This window comes from Rhinolophus sinicus, chromosome 5 (genome assembly GCF_057876585.1).
Source record: "Rhinolophus sinicus isolate RSI-liver-muscle chromosome 5, RSI-T2T, whole genome shotgun sequence".
Classification (NCBI taxonomy): Eukaryota; Metazoa; Chordata; class Mammalia; order Chiroptera; family Rhinolophidae; genus Rhinolophus; species Rhinolophus sinicus.
The window spans coordinates 30,794,518-30,815,643 of NC_142505.1; the positions used below are offsets into that span (position 1 = coordinate 30,794,518).

The 21,126-nt window shown below is 40.1% G+C and overlaps 1 protein-coding gene and 1 non-coding gene across 2 annotated transcripts in view; both read left to right on the forward strand.

Moving 5' to 3' along the window:
• LOC109444512 (collagen alpha-4(VI) chain-like) overlaps positions 1-21,126 on the forward strand; it is a 105,302-nt gene that overhangs the window by 9,575 nt on the left and 74,601 nt on the right. Inside the window, exons 2-6 of the mRNA XM_074312826.2 lie at positions 6,007-6,095; positions 10,540-11,154; positions 13,285-13,872; positions 14,789-15,400; positions 17,425-18,054. Of these exons, the coding sequence (XP_074168927.2) occupies positions 6,020-6,095; positions 10,540-11,154; positions 13,285-13,872; positions 14,789-15,400; positions 17,425-18,054 (2,521 nt within the window). The 5' untranslated portion in view covers positions 6,007-6,019. The remainder of the gene's footprint in view (positions 1-6,006; positions 6,096-10,539; positions 11,155-13,284; positions 13,873-14,788; positions 15,401-17,424; positions 18,055-21,126) is intronic.
• Positions 18,207-18,369, forward strand: LOC141567413 (U1 spliceosomal RNA). The gene has a single exon (XR_012489996.2). It is a non-coding gene; the product is annotated as a U1 spliceosomal RNA (small nuclear RNA).

Below are 21,126 nucleotides of genomic sequence, written 5' to 3' on the forward strand. Positions count from 1 at the left end.
GAGTTCAAAAGACTTTCAAGAAGCCACATAACAAGACTGTGGCAGGGGTGACACTTGTACCAGAGAATTCAAATTCTGTACAATTCTTACTGCTCCATACTACACTTTCTCTCCAGTTTCTGGAGCAACCTTCTTCTGAAAGGACATAAAAGAATTAGAGGACCATGTATGTGGCACCAGACTAGCTAATTGCAGAGGGCCATCTTGTCCTTGTTCGCTGTCGTGACCAGCTGTTTCTATGCTTTCTGGTGACAGGAAGTAAAGAGTGGCAGAGTGCCTTGACCTACCCAGGGCCTTTGGAGAGGCCTGATCGGCGTAGTGTAGGCATCCTTCCTGAAGGAAACTTCAGAAATATAGGCTAATTATTCCTGTTTCTCTGGTGAGACCAAGCTTGTGAAATGCTGGGGTGATGGAGTTTATCAGCCACACATAAATTGAAAGAGTTTTAGTAAATATTCCTTTTTCATTGGATCAAATCATTCAGCACTTTGCTTACTCATTTATACAATGATCATACAAGGAAAGATTTATCTGTTGGCTTCAATGTACCCCACACTGCAATGATTTCCCAGACAAAGCCTCTACCCTCTGTGTGTTCACAGCCCAGGGAGGGAGACAAACAATTACGCAGGCAGTGACAATGCAATAGGGCAAATGACATACCTGAGGCATGAATCAGGAGTTATGGGAAACTAGATGAATCAGGATATGAAGAGTACTTAGGATGGTTAACAACTGCCCAAAAGCTGAGGTTTTGTTCAGTTCCAAAATTTTAAATACAAATTAATTGTATGTCAATCTTATAATTACCACAGCTGATGTGAGTATCAGGGCCCATATATTGCTTTGCTGAACGTTATCATCCTTATCCCTTCCTGGAGGAATGCTTCCAACTGCATCTTGTTATATTTTTCTTTCAGAGCCTAATGACACATTAATTTTCATTGAAATGTTTGACTTAGCCTCCCACAAATATTTTAGGACGAAGTTGTAGATATATCCAAGCCGGCACGAGACTTGTGAATGGGCACAGAAAGCAAATGTTAATGTTTATGCAATAGGTTAAGGCAACCTTTAGTTTCTTTTTACTGTCAGACATGCTGTGTGGATTCTAACATGTTGTATACAGAAGAATCTGTTCATGTCCCCCAATTGTTTGTCTTCTGGAGCTTCCTGTTGTCTAGCTGTGGTACACTGCAAACCTGTCTTATAGGAAAGCCAAATCTATGGTGCTTAAAATTATCCTGTTTAAGTGACCAGAAAAGAGAGAGAGAGAAAGAGAGAGAGAGAAAGACAGAAGAGAACATAGCGCTGGAGTTCAGAGGAGTGTATAATTAGAAAGAAAAATGAAAAAATGTGTTAAATTAATTTTGCATATTTGCATTGGGTCTTTTCATCCAAATATATTAAAGCTTCTGCTTCCTTCTCAGTCATGTAAATATAAAAAAATTTTTTAATTGATCATCTCTTCCCTTTCCCCACTTAGCTGATAATAGGCACTTGATTTTCACCTCGTGGAGCTAGAGATGTTCTTGAAAGGAAGTGGAGCAGACATCTGTGCGGGCAGGAACCGCTGCATGCTAAATGCATAGAAGAATGGTTTTCAAAGTATGGTCCCTTGACCAGCTCAGCATGCAAATTCTCAGGCCCCACCCCAGACCTCCTGAATCAGAAACTCTGGAGGTGGGGTAGAGCAATCTTGGTTTTAACAGGTCCTCTGGGTGATTCTGATGCAATGCTCAAGTTTGAAAGCCACCATCATAGGACATTAGAGATGTCATCTTTACTTTTATAGTTGAGGGGTCCACAGAGAGAGAACAGAAAGGAGACTGGATAGAAAGGAGTGCTAATCTAATTAAATGAAATTAAGGTGGTTTATGGTTGAAGACTGAGAAATTCTACCCAGGTCCTCTCTTCTATCTCACCTTCTCAGTTCAAGTATTTCAGAAAACCAAAGGTCTCCATAAAACTCATCATGCCTTAAGAGCTTATGCAGCACTCGTGCATGAGTTCCAATGAAGGCTTCACTCAGTCCCCAGCTCGCCTGAGGTCTTGGTAAAACTCTACTTGGGGTGTCTAAAACCTTTCCCATGTCCTCGCACCTGCTGTCCTTCTGCCTGGAACTCCCTTTCTCCACTTGCTCACTGGCAAATTTCTGCTCATCCTTCCAATTTCAACTCCAATGTCACCTGCTCTGTACGCTTTCACCCAAGTGAAGGGAGGTGCTCGCTCACTGTGTTCCTCAGCACTGTGTATAGGTTTCTATATTATTTTCCTCATCCAATCATATTGCAATTTATCCATATCTCCCTTTCTACTAGAGTTCCAAGTCTTTTGAGAAAAAGAACTATTTCTTTAATCTGTTATATCTAGTACCTTACACATTGTCTGGCAAACAATAAACACTCAATAAAAAAGTTGCAAGAGTATTGCATGCTTTATTTCTCTCTCCCTCTCTTTGACTTATTGAACATTTGAGAGTAAATTGCTGACTTCAAGACCCTCTGCTCCATAACATATCTATCATATGTATTTTTTAATAACAAGGACATTCTCTTACACGACTATACACAATGATCAAAATCAGGAAATTTAACATTGATACAGAATTGTTATATAATATTTAGCCATATTAAAATTTCACCTACTGTCTCATTTAATGTCCCTTATAACGTTACCCCTGCCCAATCCAAGATCATGCATTGCCTTTAGTTGTCATGTCTCTTCAGACTGTTCAAATCTCGTCAGTTCTTCAGCTTTTCTTTGTCTTTCATGACATTACTATTTTTGAGGAGCACAGGCCAGCTGTATTTTGGACTGTACTTAAGTTTTGGTTTATGTGATTGTTTCCTCATTATTAGATTTAGGTCATGGATTTTGAGGATGGCTACCATATAAGCAATGTGGAGTTTTCTCAGGCATAAATATCAGAAGGTATTTGATGTTGGTTTATTTTATTATAGTTGGTATTAATTTGGGTCACTTGGTTGTGTCCACCAAATTTCTTCATTATAGATACTATTTTGCTGTTTGTATTTATAATTAATTTGTCAGGAGATACTTTGGGATTGTGTTAAAATCCTGTTTTCCAACACACTTTTACCCAATTGTTTTAGCATCTCTTAATGATTCTTTCCTGAATCAATTATTACTATGGTGGTTGCAAGGTAATCTTTAATTGAATGAACTAGTTTCAATAAATAGGTTTCCCTAGTGAATTAACTATTTAAGTAGCATACTTTGAGAGAAGTCTCTGTCTATCCCAAACCAATTAGAATTATTTCCAGAAAGAATTGGTATCCTATGCTATTCCTACCTAGTTATACTTCACTTAATGGTTTCATTTGTTTTGCCTTCATGTTGGGCCCTACATATTCAAATGTAAAACCCTTTCAGCAGCTTGAATTAGATGTAAACATCCTCGTGAAATAGTATATATAAAATGTATATTAAGTCCTTAGTATACAGACATTTTTCTCTTTGTTGATATAACACACGCATATGCACAGCTGTAAAATGTTTATAAACTTTTGACTTTCCCACGAGATTTCCATAAACAGCTCTGGTGCTTTATTTACAACTAAACAGAAATATGTCTCATTTCTTATGACTAATTACATTATACTAATAATATAAATGTAAAATATAAATATAAATACAAAAATGTAGATACTCGACTTTTATATTTCATGTAACTTTTATTAACCCAAGTTTAAAAAGTTGAATTAGTATTTTATTGTATTTATAGTCATAATCATAATCAATCGTAATCATAATCTATGAATTTATTTTGGATCATTCTTTCTGACACTGTCAAACTCTAAAGTTCTTTACCCTCACAGTGTCCTTAATCCATTAGAACAGTCTATTCTTTAAGATTCATACATTCATTTATTTCTCATTAGAGGAAAGTTTGCTGGGGAATAGAATATTTATATTCTTAAAGTATCTTTTCTCAAATTACTTACATGCCTCCTTGAGGAGGCCTTAATGGGAAATTGATGTAGAAACTGAAGAACAGACAAATACAATTATATCACATCTATTTATTGGAAAATCACTGGACCAAGACATCTCTAGGTATTTTCTGCTGGCATAAAATAATAAAAAAGTGTGTATCCTTGGGGCATTCTAAAGGAGTAAATTAAGCATGCACAGTAGAAATGTGTCCTGAGGGAAGCAGGGTGGCTCTTATTTCTGGGCATCACGATATGATTTCCACACAATATTCTGCTTAAAGGGCTGAACACTGCAAAGTGATTTAGACACTGAGATTCTTGCTTAAACTCTTTGATAAGTTTAAAGAATGCTCCTTAAAGTTAACTGAATTTTTTAAAAAATTATTTCTGATGTATAAAATTTCTCTCCTCAAATAGATTGTTCAGTTCTCTCAACCAACAGCGTGGTTTGTAACTCCATTCTCTGGAGCACCTAATACAGTGTTTTGGACATAAGACTGCTCTTTGAAGACCTAATTGATGGAAACAGGAACTTAGGACTTGAGCTCACATTTTTACTCCAGGGTAAATTGCTCACAGTTCTTCATTTTACATGAAGTAGACTCTGGGGAGTTGAATGACAGTCTGGACTTGGAGATTTTCGCTGAAGGGTCTGAAGCAGATGTCTGAGGTCCAGGCATATGAGTGCTGGTCCTGGAGTCAGGTTACCTGGGAAAGAATCTGACAGGGCATGGTTATGTAGCTCTGGTGTGCTGTTTAACTTTTGGGACCCAATTTCTTCATTTCCTTCGATGAAATGAGTAGAATAAGGTCTGCTCTGCTGACCTTTTCCAGGTTTGAGGTGAGGAACGTGGAGGTATTCACATAGTGACTTACAAAGCAGCACTCAATTAAAAGTGAAAATTAAATTAATTAAATAAAAATAGGAATTAAAATACACAAAACAACTGCTTTATTAATATTTAATGCAAAGTATTAGTGTTCTACTTCTCCAGATGCTGAGTTTCAAATTAGGGGGGAATACTTTTTTACTTTTCTATAGTGGGTTTTCAAGAAGACTTATTTTATTTAACAAGCATGTAGAGCATGTTTTCTACGTGCCAGACATGGGTAAATTGTTGTACAATCAGCAACTCACTTCATGCGGATTACAGGACAATACAAACAGATGCTATTATTGCCTCCATTTTAAAAATGGGGAAACTGAAGCACAAGGAGTGAAGCAACTTGCTTACGAGCAGCTCTTAAATAGTGGATCTGGGACTCAAACCCACGTAGTCTATGTCCAAGAATACTTAGTTTTAACCCCACTACACTCTGCTGAGGACAGCTGTGAGTTTGGCTGGCTAAGAAGGTAAAGATGAGGTGTTTCCCTGTTGCAGCTGGAACACCGCATTACATGTGATCGCTGCTTTGTTCTTATTTTTGAACACATGGACTTTCTTAGAGTCAGCAAGTAGAAATGGAATTGGGAGTGGATAATACTTATGGAGGCCTTTGGAAATGGATCCAAGTTTAGGGGCGGGAAGTCTGATGTTCTTCTTCTTCTGGGAATATCTCAAATATTTTCAGACTTGCCTGATTTTATCAGGCAGATGTGCTCCTGAGAGATTTGAATATTTCTGCATGCCACAAATGTTTATCAGGTCATCCAGTGCTTGTATAAAAATACAAGCAAAATCATCCAGAAATGTTTATATTCCATCACATGAATTCAGTGTGTGAAACAGAAGTTCTACCCCATGTCCTATACGCTTTCTCCTTTTATGGCCATATCTGCACAACTTTGAACAGTGAAGTCTGAGGTATACACTCTGGGTATTTACAAAATTCTTCCAGAGTTGGGTCAGCAAGAGCATTTTCGTCAAAACAATGTGGCAACATGTCCTTCTTTATTTTTATAAAGTATTCCATCTGGGGAAAGATATAGTTGTGTGTTGTTTTTAAAAAATCAACTTTATTGAGCTGTAATTAACATACAATATGATGTACCCATTTTAAGTGTATGAAGACATAATTTTAATTATGAGGTTTCTTTTCTCTCTAGGTACATATCTAGAATGGAGCCTTTCAAGACGGTTTGGGGGATCACCTTCCTCGCAGCTAGTTTTGGCTTCATCAAGTCACAGAGAATGGGTAATGCATCGGCATCTTTAAGCCAAAAATGATGACCTTGCCAGGAACCTAGTCTTAAAAGAAAATGCTATAGGAGCTTCATGAATAACAAAAGGGAAACGACTCTTTAAGGAGAACTTAGAATCTGGAATCTTTTAGTTAACAGTGGACACTTAGGTTTTTTTTAAAGCTTAACATCTAACAACAAAAAAAAATAGATATTGAAAAATACTATACTTCTGAATGTATTACCAGGCTCTCAAATGCTTTGTAAACATGGGCCTAGTGTACCGAGTCTGCATTTTACTTTGTCTCCTTTGGCAGAGCTAGTCCCAGGGGTAATTGCCATCACAAGATGGATAGCTTCACCTAACGCTAGTGACACCTCTGAAATTTTTTGCAGTCATTTTAACAGATTATTGGGACTGTTCAAGATGAAAATCTCATCAAAAGATTGTTTGAGTAGCCTGAAGCCCTCCTGAGATAATACTGAAGTTTAAATATTCAGATATAATTACACAGATTGTAATTTGTTGGGAAAAAAGACTCAAAGGTCTTCAAATTTTCCCTTCAGCTCTGACTCCTCTCACTTATGAACAGAAACTGTGACAATCAGTCTTTTCATGTTTTAAACACCTTCTAAAATGACAGAAAGCTAGTGGAGGGGTTAAGAAAGTAACAATGTGATCATGGAATACATCTCTCAAGTTGTATATAGTGGAAGCAATAGTTACTTGTCTGAAAAATATTCTACAGTTGTGAGGTTTCTCCTGATTGGAAAGATCAGTCAAACACTTTATGGTCTGTGATCTCTTCTGAAAGAGCTGGTAAGGGGACAAACCAGTTGGCCATCCCTGGAGCACTCAATGAAGTCTCGTCTCCCAATAGGATTGCACTTCAGAGAGCCAGAGAGAAATAAAGCTTAAATGGCCTTAAGCTCATATATTATCTACTGTTTCAGTAATCATGACTCCACTTAGCTTTATGACCAAGATTAGGCAAAATTCCAATAGGTGGTGGGATTCAAGACACTAGAAACGACAAATGGATTTAGTGTCACTGGAGGACAGCAACCTACCCAGCCCTCCTCTATCTAAGCTCTCGTGTGGTCTTTGCCTTTCTGTAATGTGGACTTTTAATTTAATCTTCTTTAAGGCAGTCTGGGATATGGACCGCTTTCCAATACTGGCTCTTGAATGGGTTTACCTGAGTTACTTTGCCTTTTTAGGTCTTATTGTCCTTATCTGTGAGACGGATGAATGGGATTCATTATTCTATACTTGCACTGTTCAACAATGGCTACTAGCCACATGTGACTATTTAAATTAAAATAAATTAAAATTCAATAATAAAATAAAAAAATTACTTTCTCAGTTGTACTAGCTACATTTTAAGTGCTCACTCAGCTCACATATCTAGTGGCTACAGCATTATGTTGTATAGTCTCACAGGATTATTTCTAGCTCTAAAATTTTCTGATTCTCTTATTTGGTTTCATTTTTGTTCAATATTTCCATCCTTGTAAGTGATGTCTTCTGTCTCCGCCCTTCCCTTTCTCCCTTTCTTTTTCCCAAATATTTCCTTCCTCAAATATTTTTTGGGTGACTACTCCAGGCTAGACATTCAAGTGGCAGATGAGCAAACAAAAGATATGGTGTCTGTTTCCATGGAGCTCACAGTCTAATTGGTGAGATTGACATCAATTGAATTAGCATATTAATGAATGTTACATTACAAACCAAGATAAAAGAACATGATTCTATGGGCATTTATAAGAAGAAAAAGAGGAGAGAGAAAGAGAGGGAAAGAGAGAGGGAGAGAGAGAGAGAGGAAGGAAGGAAGGGAGGGAGGAAGGAAGGAAGGAAGGAAGGAAGGAAGGAAGGAAGGAAGGAAGGAAGGAAGGAGAAAAAGAAACTCAATGGAGGGAATAGCATGTTAAAGGTCAGTGGCAAGTAGGAGCATGGAAAGTTTGAGAAACTGGACTAAGGAGCCTGGAACATACAGAGCAAAGTGGAGAAGCTAGAGAGCTAAAACTAGAGAGACAATGTAGGGCCAGCCCAAGCCAGTATTTTAACCCTCCTGGCACAAAACCAAATGCAAGACGTATTTAACCAGTGTGAGATGATTATCCCTTGGTTTTTTCAGCCACTTAAAGCTAAAACCATCTTTACCTAGTTTCTGTTTTGGTTTCTCCTCTCATGACTAATTTATGTATTCTTCTCCCATTGTCACAGGTAATCAAATTTAAGGTATTGGCGGACAGGAGTCATGGTGGTTACTGAGAAGTAGATAGATCAGAACTACTTCTTCTTTTTGTCTATGTAAGCACTGTTCTAAGTCCACATTTTACTTCTTGTCCCAGAAAAGCAATGTTTGAGTTGGAAGAGACCAGGTAACCGGATCAGTCCCTTATCCTAGAGAAACAATCTGAGAATGAGAGAGATTGGTTATTTGCTCGAGTCCTGCAGCCGCCTGGTGTCTGATGCCTTGGATGCTGGAGACCAGAGAGGGCCAGCTCGAGCAGCGCTTGGTCTGACCACTGTTGGGATTTTGTTTCCCGTGATTAGAGATGGGTTTGGGAGAAGTAGTTGCACAGTGCAACCTTGAATTCAGGGGGCCAAAGGACAAATGTGAAGCACTTATGATAATGCCATGAGTCAAACTAAAAGGAGCTGGTGGTAGTCAGGGTGTACCCGAGGTCAAAGCTGGAAAACTGATGTCTTAGGTAAAGTTCTCTAGAAACAGAGCCCCAAACAGGCATTTGGTGAACACGTTATTTAGAGACTACTCTTTAGGACCAATCTGTAAAGGACTGAGAGAAGTGAGATAGGCTAGTGGGAGAAGAAGTGAAGCAAGTAACCACCACGACTTCAAGCCTTGGCCTGAGCCATGGGAGATGCTGGAGCATAAATAGCACCACAAACTGTTTCAGTTAAGACTAGGCAGCCAGGCATTTGTATTTCAAGGTGATCACACATTGGCCACCCAGGGTGTTGGTGTTGGTTAACTTCCCAGGTGTCTCTAGATAAAGCTGCTCCCTTTAGCCGGCAGCAGGTCTCGGGACAAAGTGTCAAATGGAAAAGTTCACTGTTGCACTTGAAGCAGCTGGGGCATCAGTGTGCCAGCTGGCAAAGGTCATCTAGGTGGGGTACCAATGGCATTCTCTACTGGTAGAAAGGTGGTTTCTTTGAAAAGAAATTTTTATTTTATATTTTATTTATTTATTATTATTAGTGTTGACATATTATATTAGTTTCAGATATACAGCATAGTGATTAGACATTTATATAACTTATGATCACCCCAGTCAGCCCAATACTCATCTGACACCACACCTAGTGACACCATTGACTATATTCCCTATGCTGTACTTTCTGTTTTTGTATCTGGCAATTTGTACATCTTAATCACTTCCCCTTTTTCGCCCAACTCCCCACCTCCCCCCCACTCATCTGGCAACCATCAATCTGTTCTCTGTATCTAAGTTTGTTTCTGTTTAGTTTAGTTTTAGATTCCACATATAAGTGAAATCATACAGTATTTCTCTTTGTTTGACTTATTTCACTTAGCATAATACCATATAAGTCCATTCTTTTTTATGGTTGAGTAATATTCCACTGTATATATATGTACCACCTCTTCTTTATCCATTTGTCTATCAATGGACACTTAGGTTGCTTCCATATTGGCTATTGCAAATAATGCTGCAATGAACATTGGGGTGCATATTTCTTTTTGAATTACTGTTTTGGATTTCTTTGGATAAACACCTAGAAGTGGAATTCCTGGGTTATTAAGTAGTTCTATTTTTAATTTTTTGAGGAATCTCCATATTTTTTTCCATAGTGGCTGTACCAGTTTACAATCCCACCAACAATGCATGAGGGTTCCCTTTTTTCTACATCCTCGCTGTTACTTGTTGACTTATTGATGATAGCAATTCTGACAGGTATGAGGGGATACTTCATTGTGGTTTTAATTTGCATTTTTCCAATGATTTAGTGACGTGCCATTTTTCATATCTTTTGGCCATCTGTATGTCCTCTTTGGAGAAATGTCTATTCAGGTCCTCTGCCCATTTTTTAATGGGAATGTTTGGGTTTTTTTGGTGTTGAGTTATATGAGTTCCTAACATATTTTGGATATTAACTTCTTATTGGATGTATCATTAGCAAATATCTTTTCCCATTCAGTAGATTGTCTTTTCATTTTGTTGATGGTTTCCTTCTCTGTGTAAATGTGTGTTTGAATGGAACAGAGGGTGGCAGGCGAAGGGTAGATGGTGGCCATGAGGAACAAAGGAAGATAGATGACCAGGTGCTTAGGCTGCATAGATCTAAGCTGTCATGGAAGAGCTGTGCAGGCCAATCTGTGGGTTGTAAAGGCACTGATTTGGGAGAGATGTATTCAGAGCCAGTAGCTGTCAGTTTTGTAATGTTTTATCTTAAATTGATTCTCTCCTCAGTCTGCAGGGAGGCCTCTGTGGGCGATATTGTGTTTCTAGTGGACACCAGCGTCAACAACCCTCGATACACCCAGGTCCTGCGGAACTTCTTGTACATCACGGTGAATGGCTTCAATGTCAGCAGAGAGACCATCCGCGTGGGGCTGGCCCAGTACAGTGACGTGGCCCATTCCGAGTTCCAACTTTCCACCTACCGCCACAAAGGCACTGTGTTAAACCACATTCGGAAGTTTCAATTTAAACCTGGGGGCACTGGGGGCAACAAGATGGGCCTAGCCCTGCAGTTCCTTCTAGATCACCACTTCCAGGAAACAGCGGGGAGCCGGGCAAGCCAGGGTGTGCCTCAGGTCGCCGTGGTGATCAGCGGCAGCCCAGCTGAGGACCCTGTGCAGGAACCTGCCGAGGCATTTAGGAGGGCAGGCATCCTGCTTTATGCAGTTGGTGTCAGAAATGCATCTTTGGCAGAGCTCAGGAAGATTGCGAGTCGTCCTGTGGAGAAGTTTGCCTCCTTTGTTTCCAACTTGTCTGGTCTGAGCATTCTTGCCCAGAAGCTGCGGCAGGAGCTCTGTGATACTTTGGCAAAAGCAGCTCAACCCCTTGACCACGTCTCTCCAGGTACAAAGATGTTTCCCTTCTTATTTCTGATCTAGAAGTCACAGAACTCAAAGCTTTATCTCTTATTCCTCCCTCCCACTGTCCTTCTTATTTTCCATATGTTTGCATGTCTGATTATAATATTAAATTTTTGCTAAGCCATCTGTACCCTATGCTTCTCTCCAATCACTGACCCAAAACTTATCAATTCTTGTACAAATCCTGTGGGCCTTATGCTGGTTCTATATACGAATTAGTGTAAGTCCATTTTTGAAGGAAGAAATATTTGTTCCTAGAATGATATTATTATTCTTAGATTAGCTTACCCATATTGCCTGGATGGGGGGCAGAAGAGAGGAGAGGGGCAGTAGGTCCCCCAGGAGGCTGGCTTATTTTACTGCCAGTGTTTTGGTATCATGTACTGGTGAAGAGTAAGAATTTAGGGAAAAGAAAGATTTGGGTTCAAATCCCAGTTCTCTACTTTCTAACTGTGTCGTCTTTAACATGTTACTTTATTTCTATGAATCTAAATTCTCTAGGATGACAGTACCTACCTCAGAGAGTTGTTGGATGCATTAAAAGAAATTATGCAAGTAAAGTGCTTATCACAGTGTTTGACCCATTAGAGGTACCCGTATGCATTATGGTCATTACCTGTGATAATATACCTGTTATCAGCTTAGTACTTCTGCTACTGGTAATGGGCCATAAACTTGTGAAAATTCTTTATGAATTAATTACTAAACTCTACAAGAAAGCACAGAACTTTGAGCAGAGAAAGAGAAGCTTGCTTGTGGGCTCATCAAAACCCACAAGAAGACAGAGCCTTCATTACTTACTCATTATTTTGGTATTTCTACATAGGGTAAATGAATTGGAAGAACTGCTAAAACTTTTGATCCATTTGATTCCACAGGTGTATGGTGGTGGTATTGAATCTGTACTTCCAAATTATATATCTTGCTTTTATATAGCACTTCAAGGTTTACAAAGAGGTTTTAGATAAATACATAGTAATAATAATTATGGTTTGATTGGTGCTATATAGTTTCCGAAACTTGTTTGCATTGTCCATCTGACTGATAGATATATATGTTGCTTTTTTTGGGTTAGGTACTTAGGGCAATTAGTATTTGTTTTTACATAGATACATGAAGTAATCAGTATTACTATTTGCATTTATGGTGTGAGGAAACTGAGGCCAAAGGTAACACGACTGGATGGCAGAGCTAGGACTTGACCCCAAGTCTTTTAGAGTAGATCCATTCCAATAGAAAGGTCTTAGATTGTGTTCCCTGGGAGCAGAGCCTGAAAAAAGGATTTAGATACTGGTCATTTATTACAGAAGAGCTCACAAAGGAGATTGGTAAGGATGTAGGAGATGCAAGACAGAGAAATAGAGGAAAGGACAAAAGTTCCACAGAAGGTAGTTTCAGCTGGATCCTACAGGAGAGCTCCTGATTTTCTTGACCCAAGGCAAGGAGACAGGCTTTCATATCTGATAGGCAAAGCAGCTCCAGTACCTGAAGAGAAGTCCTCCAAAGAACACTGTACAGAAATAATAAAAAGGAATCCCAAAGGATCTGGGCAGAGCACTGATATTATCTGCTACAGTAGATTATCTTATTTTGTTCTGTGAGATTGTGAGGGCTGGTATACAGACTTCAGTGCTGCAGAGAGAGAACTGAGTCTCGAAGAGGTGAGTGATAAATAGGTCAGAGGGCTACTAAGTGGCAGAGCTACAATAGATGTATCATAGAACATGGGATACATTCCAGTCTTCTGACCTGTTGCTGCCAGCACACTCCTAGAGAAGAAGTTTACTCTCACTGGAAAGAGGACAGCCCCATTCTCAGCTTGCTGCTACATTTATACAAGTTTTCTTTCTCTTAATGAAAGTGAAGGGATTGTCCAAGTGGATTTCAAGATTGGAGGTATCAGTAGAACAGGACAGAAGTCTCAGTAGGTGATGGAGTGGAGGGAAGGAAACGCACAGGGTTTGTTGTCCCTTCTCTGAGTACTCTGTTATTGGGGTGTCTGAGGACCATTGAATATAGGTTTTCTGGCATTTCTCTCTCCTTCTGTATATCATTTGGCTCCATTGGTTCTAAGCATTGTGAGTGAAGATCCCTCTTGACCTCTCTTGTACAGCTTGCAGAGAAGCAGTCGTGGCAGATATTGTCTTTCTGGTAGACAGCTCAACCAGCATCGGACCCCAGAATTTCCAGAAAGTGAAGAACTTCCTTCGTTCTGTTGTCTTGGGGCTTGACATCCGCAGTGACCAGGTCCGAGTGGGTCTCGCTCAGTATAATGACAACATCTACCCAGCCTTTCAGCTGAACCAGTACCCTCTGAAGAGTGTGGTCCTGGAGCATATCCAGAACCTGCCCTACCGTACAGGAGGCACGAACACCGGGAGTGCCCTGGAGTTTATCAGGACCAACTACTTGACGGAGGCAGCCGGCAGCCGGGCCAAAGACAGGGTTCCCCAGATAGTTATCCTAGTGACAGACGGGGAGTCAAATGATGAAGTCCAGGAGGCAGCTGACAGGTTGAAAGAAGATGGAGTTGTTGTGTATGTGGTAGGGGTTAATGTCCAGGATGTCCAGGAGCTGCAAAAAATGGCCAGTGAGCCATTTGAGAAATTTCTCTTCAACATTGAAAACTTCAACATCCTGCAGGATGTCTCAGGAGGCATTCTTCAGACACTGTGCTCAGCAGGGGAGGGTGAGATGAAAGGTAAGAAGCTGTGTCAAAACCCAACATCCCAACCAGGATCCCTAGTTACAATATGAGCCAGGATATGCGGAGTGCAGTGCAAAGTAGGAGATGGAGCTCCCTGCCATCCCTGGAGAACGTGGGGAGACTTCCTAGATGAAGGAACATCTAAGGTAGGGATTGAAGCAGGGGTGTCCAAACTGCGGCCCGTGGGCCAACTGCGGCCCGCAATCCATTGTTAATTGGCCCTCAGCAAATTCCAAAAATATATTTAGTTGACTTAAATAAACCAGGTGAGGCAATACGTACTTCACCTCGAGTGAGTGGCCCGGCTGTTTGTGTATTTTACCACATATGGCCCTTGGTGAAAAACGTTGAAAAAAGTTTGGACACCCCTGGATTGAAGGATACAGGAAGTTCTCATGGGTAGAAAAGAACATCCTACCGTGTTGGTAAAAGGAAACAGCATGGGTTTTGGAGTCCAGAAAACCTGTTTTTGTTTTTTGTTTTTTCCAATCCTGCCTTTGCTTCTTTCTAGTTATGTGAGCATGCACACGCAGCGTCACTTCTTTACTTCCGTTTTCTCATCTGCACAATGAAGATAAAAATACTTGCCAGCAGGGTGTTTGTGAGGAGATAAAGTATACAAAAATCTCTAGCATAGTATAGGTTAACTTTCTTTGTCTCCTCCATTGTTTGAAGAATAGTAATTAAAAGGTACTTTAGTCTAATGAAGCAGACAACAAAGGCAGCAGGGTATAAGTGAGAGACAGCCTTGTGGGGGAAGAAGTGGATATACAACGTGTACAGTGTTACATAAATAAAGCACCTCTCCCTCTTATACCGCCCCCCAAAACCATTGCTGTATTCAGTTTTCATGAGCTCTTTATATGCTTTGTTTCGTCTGCTGTGTCTTTTCCTCCCCTGTCCCCTTCAGTTCCAGGATTCATCCAGGCTCCTGCAGATGTGGTCTTTCTTGCTGACACCTCACAGAACACATCACGGGCCAGTTTCCAGTGGATGCAGAATTTCCTCTCCAGAGTGATTGGCATGCTGGATGTTGGCAGGGACAAGTACCAGGTTGGGCTGGCTCAGTATGGTGGTCAAGGTCACACTGAATTTTTGCTCAATACCTACAAGACCCAGGATGAGATGCTTGCTCACATCCATAAACAGTTTTTGTTCCGGGGTGGCTCTAGGAGGACAGGCAAAGCTCTGCGATACCTTCATCAGACCTTCTTCCAGGAGGCAACGGGAAGCCGGTTTCTCCAGGGCATTCCCCAGTATGCAGTGGTCATGACCTCAGGCAAATCTGAGGATGAGGTCTTGGATGCTGCACAGACATTGAGGGAGAAAGGCGTAAAAGTCATGATGGTGGGCGTACAGGACTTTGACAGAAGAGAACTGGAGGGGATGGCGTCCCCACCTCTTGTATATGAGATGCAAGGACACGATGGAGTCAGACGGGTGATGCAAGATGTGAATACGGGGATCCAAGGGATTGGGAAGCCTGAGTTCAGGACTGAGCCTGAGAAGGAGGCTGTTGTAGGTAAGCTTTGGTTCCTAGGTGTGTGAGCCACGGGGAAGTCTTAGCATAACAGAAAAGTCTGGGGACAGAGCAGAGAAGGGGGCATTCTGGATTCCTTCATACCGGGACACCAGCACTAGAGAATTGGGAAGAGGAGGAGGCATGGAGCTGCCTCAGGCCCACTCCTTGTATTAGGTAACGATAGTCACAGTGATGCTGCAGAACAAGCCATGCAAAGAGTCAGTGGCTGAAAAGAATTACTTATTTTATCTGCTGGGGGTCAGCTTCTCTTCACTGGGCTCAATTGAATGGCTTTGCTGATCTTGCCTGGGTTTATTCACACATTTGGGATTTGGCTGAGGGTTGGCTGATCTACATTGGCTCTGCTCCATAGCGCTCTTCTTCCTCCTGCGATCATTAGGCTAGTCTGGGCATGTCCTTCCCATGGTAACTGCAGACGTGCAAGAGAGAAAACCCAATTGCACAGGCACTTTTCAGGCCTCTGCTTCATCATCTGCTAACATTGGGGGAGGGTCTAGAAGCAGTGAGGGATGAGATTGGATTAGGTATGGTGGACCCTGATCATGAGGTCCCAAAGGCACTGGGAAGTAACAGTAGGCTTTTACACAGGAAAAATGACATGACTAAAATAGTCTTTAAGGAAGCCTTCAGTGGGCAGGCTGGACTCCACATGACATCTCCAACTCAGGACTTAAGGATAAGCTGTCATCTGTCTATATAGAGAGGATACCGGGGTCTAGCCAACAGTGGCTCTCATAATGAAGAAAGGTGATTAATCCTGATGATAACTTGAAAGGAGAATAATAACACTTGGTACCCGCAGGTGAAACAGGGGAGAAGTCAAAGATGATTGGTGTTAAAACTTGGCGAAATCGGGAGCAAAATCCTCTTTTTAAATCTAGGATTGATTTTTGGTTCTTTATATATATTTAAAAAAAAGACCAAGAACGAAATTTTAGGACACCAACTGACCAAAGATAAGTCAAGAGGTTATTTTGTTGCCCCTATATTCTCTTCTCCAAACTTTGTTTCACAACATTCAGTTGTCTACAGACTGGTTTCAGCCTCCTACATATGTGGTTTTGGCTTTCTGCTAGAGAGATTTTTTTTTCATACATCACAGCAGATTTGGACCTTTTTGGTACATGGACACAGTGGTTTTCCCTACATTAGATGCTGCCTTAAATTGGGAGAGGTGTCTGGACTCCTCTGAGAAAGGAGTTTAATGTAGTTATAACTCCATTATCTCGTTTGAGAAAGGTTAAAGGGAAGATTCTTATATAGCAAAATAGAATAGCCATGTAGCCCGATTTCTGGACAGCAAATTTTGATAGGAATTTGCCATATTTCATGTCTCTGTTGAAATGACATGAAATTTATCAGAGAAAGGTACACAAGTTATTATTTCTTGTCTATAGAAATAAATAGACAAGATTTATTAATAAATAGTCACAATTTATTATTTCTATCTTTTACTAAGACAGAGGAAAAATGATTAAATCCAAGAGGTTTCAGCCCTATGAAAGAGAATTTCATCCAGGATTTCCTGGAACTCAAAAAATGAAGAAAAAACTAGTCAAGCAAGACTCATATGCTTCTAGTGGACTTACATGAATTGAAAAATGACCTTAAAGCACATTCTTATGGATATTTACATATTTTACAAGTGGATACTCTTTCGTGTGAAAAATTTTGAGATATATATGAACCCTGTGATATTCTTTGACCATCATGCAAAATTATGGTCATAAAGGCTTCCACTAAATCCTGAAGTGTATTAATATGTTAATACATATTATAAGTTAATGCGCAATAAAGGTTAATACATGTAATATAAGTTAATATATATTACAATTTGTAATACTAAATGTTATAAAAATAAATATGCAAATATTACATGTAAATATATAAATATTATGCTATAAAAATATAGCATAATACAACTTTTATATACAAAATAAGTGTTGTCTTTATTACTCTGTTCTTATGCTAAAGCCCTTCTTTTTGTTTTTGTTTGTTTATAGCATGTGCAGCTGCTATTCCTGCCGACATAGTGTTCCTCATTGAAGAATTTAGCAGGGTTAGGCAATCTAATTTCCAACAAGTTGTCAATTTCTTGAAGACCACCATCAGCTCTGTAAGCATTCATCCTGATGTTGTGAGAATTGGCTTGGTCTTTTACAGTGAGGAAGTACGACTTGAGTTTTCACTGGATACGTTTCAGAATCCAGCCCAAATCTTAGAGCATTTAGACAAATTAACCTATCAGGGAAGAAGAGGAAGGACCAAGACTGGTGCTGCTTTGGATTTCCTAAGGAAGGAGGTATTCATTCAGGAGAAGGGCAGCCGGTCCAAGCAAGGTGTGAAGCAGATAGCCGTGGTCATTACAGAAGGCTTCTCCCAAGACTCTGTATCCAGACCGGCTTCTCTCCTCCGCAGGATGGGGGTTACCATCTATGCAGTGGGTACCCAGCTTGCCTCAGAGAGTGAGGACCTGGCAAAGATAGCTTCGTATCCTCCTGGGAAGCATGTCGTCCATCTGGAATCCTTTTTACAACTCTCCATAGTGAGAAGCAAGATTAAGAACCAGCTCTGCCCTGAGATTGTGGGCCGCAGGCCTTCCATTACTGGGATAAGCTCTGCCCTACAAGAAGGTAGGAGGACCTTTTCCAAACTTGACATATATTAATCTTTACTCTGCTTGCTCCATACACTCACCTCCTCTACCCCTCACCCCACCCCCACCCAAGAAATGATTTTGGAGTCAACTTATTAGAAAACAGAAACATAAAACTTATAAAAATCAATCCTTATCTGGCAAGGGAGGTACCATGATCACGCAGGTGGTTTCCCCAGGGTGAGGCTTATCCATTGTGCTCCCGATGTGCTGACCCCTGCGATTTCCCTAAATGTGGGAAACTCGACTGCATAATTTATGGTAGTGGGGACTGCATTCGCGCTCTCCCCTAATGTTGTCTGGTAGAAAAGCAGATGATTTAACAGCCGTAGTATGATCTGACACTCTAGTAAAAAGTTGTGAATTCAAAAAACAAAACAAAACAAAACAAAAAAACTTGTAAAATCAAAATTATTTTGTCTTGATTCCAAACAATGTAGAAGCATATGAAGTAAAAAGTGAACATTCCTCCCTCTTTCTATCTTACCCCTCATCTCTTTGAACAATTTGTTGCAAATATATGTGTATTTACAGTGGAAGCCCAAGGGATCTGAGTATGGATTGACCAAATCTGAAGTCACTTAGAGCAGAAAATTATTTCTAAAAAGACACATTCTTAAAATTTAATATTTTTGTTTTAAAACACAACCAATGAACATTAATTTTCCAATCTTTGGTGTAGGGCCAAGGCTTCTTTGAATGTGATCCCTGTTGACTGGAATTCTGTATCTTTTCTTCATCAATCATCCAATAGTGTATTTTCTATAATTTCCAGCTTCTTTAAAGTGGGAAGATAACTTAGCCACGTTTGAAACAATCTGAGTACAGAAATCCTTATTGAGTTTTATGATCTCAAAAATTCAATTTTTTATAGTGCCATCTAGTACACCAACAATTTCTTTGATAGTAACTTTCCTTTATTGGCTTTTCTAAGCAGTTAACCTGGTTTTCATAGACGCAATAAACTTCCTTTATTCACACTCATATCCTATTGATTTGCACAATATTTTATTTGTTGTGTAATTAGAATAACAAAACCACCATAAACAGGCTGGGGACAAACCCACATTGCTCTTGATAGGCTTATTCTTCCACTGAGTAAAGCAGAACTGTATAGTGTTCAATTCGGTGGCGGGGAGGGCGCCTCCAGGGAGAGGGCACTCAATGCATTGTGGGAACATCACTTTTTTTTTCAATCTGGGGAGTCACTTAAGAGAAGGTAGGTTAGGAGAGTTCCTACTGGATGCAGTTAAAACAAAACAAAACAGAAAAAACATAGCAGTTAAATATATGAACCTTGGAGTCAAAATGCCTGAATTTTAAATCCCAAATTTGCCACTTACTGGCTGTTAAAAATATCTTTGTGTCTGTCTGTCTACCTGTCTATTTTTGTCCACCCATGCTAGTGTTTCTTAGATTCGAATCAGAACTGTAGGAAGAAGATGACAACTTGAAGCGAAGATAATTAAGAATTCAAGGCTGTCTATGATTATATCTTTTGTGGAAAATGAGCTTTTTTAAAAACAAACAAACAAACAAACAAACAATCACTAAATGATCTTGTAATTTCTTGATTACTTGTGCCAAGGTCTAGAGATTTAAAATATCTAAATAGATTTCCATCTTTGTCTGTGGCCTGTATTTTTAGTCCCTTTCTCTGTCCTGGGAATGAGGAACAAAATCATTAAATATGAGTTTCATTTCCTTGCACACCCTTTGCCTATATTCTGTAGGGAAGGAGAGAAGGCTCCTTTTCTCTCCTAATTCACAGTGTAAAGAGTTGAGATCTGATTTCTCTTCCAGACTGCCTAGCAGCTAAAAAGAAACCTGGAATCAGGAAAATCAGCCCAAAATGTAGAGGAGTTAGCGGTGGGAGTAGCTTACAGGTAAATAGAAGTTGGGACATGTTTTAAAATCAGAATTCTGTCCTGGCTGATTATAATAATCATAATATTACCACGTCTTGGTCATCTGCTATGTGTCAGACACTCTGCTAATAACTTTGTGTATGTAATAGATGTGGATGCTTAGCAGCAACCAGACTCTAAAAATTATATTTCTCTTCTGCCAACCCCAACCCCCAAATCTTCATCTACCAAGACTGGCAAGAATAGGTAGTGCCAGGCAGTACTCAGGGCTCTTGGCTCTTCTGGGCTGCCATGGAGCCTCTTTGGGCCACTGCTGCATGGGGTTGGCTACAGAGATGCCTCTTCCTGCACAGTGGTCCTTTCCTCAGAATGGGGCTAGCCGTCTACCTGTCACCAGTGGGTGCTGGGTTCCAGCAAGGTCTGAGTTTCTGCCTTCTTTTTTCATAATTTCTCCTCTGTTCTCCTTGCATTCAACAAACATCATAGCTGCAGATCTCTGCACTCTTCTAACCCACATCCCTTTCAATGCCTACCCCTCTAGTGTAGGGTTTCCAGATGAAATATAGGATGCCCAGTTAAATTTGAATTTCATTCAGATAAACAAGAAATGTATATATTCAGTGTAAGTATGTCTCATATTGGCTGGACCAAGGTCCTCCCAAATGGAAGGCATGAGAAAGGGAACCCAACTCCCACCTCAGACCACTTCCCTTTTGGCCAGGAAACATGGAAAGGCTCTTGATTCTTCCCTGCATCAAGGGATTCCAGAGATTAATAACACAAGGCTGGGCAGCCCTTACTGAAAAGAGCGAGGAGATAGCTATGTTTCATTCTTTTTGAGGAATCTGCAACATGATAAAAAACAAAACACTGAGTGATCTTAACCGTGAATTTTCAATACTCAGCTCTGCTATGTTTCCAAAATCTTACTTAATTCTCACAATAAACTCACTGAGTAGGTGTTAAGGTTCTTGTTTTACAGATTAGGAAACTGAGATGCAAAGGGGCAAGCCTGCTAGTAAGTGGTGGAGACAGCATCTAAATGTAGAGCTGTGTTGCCCTTTGGAGTCTGGGCCTTAATACAAAGTGATTCATTTAAGTAAGGCTCATTTAAAGCAGGAAGTTTTAAATTTATTTGAATTAATTAAATTAAATTAAATTTCAGAAAGTGCCCACATATT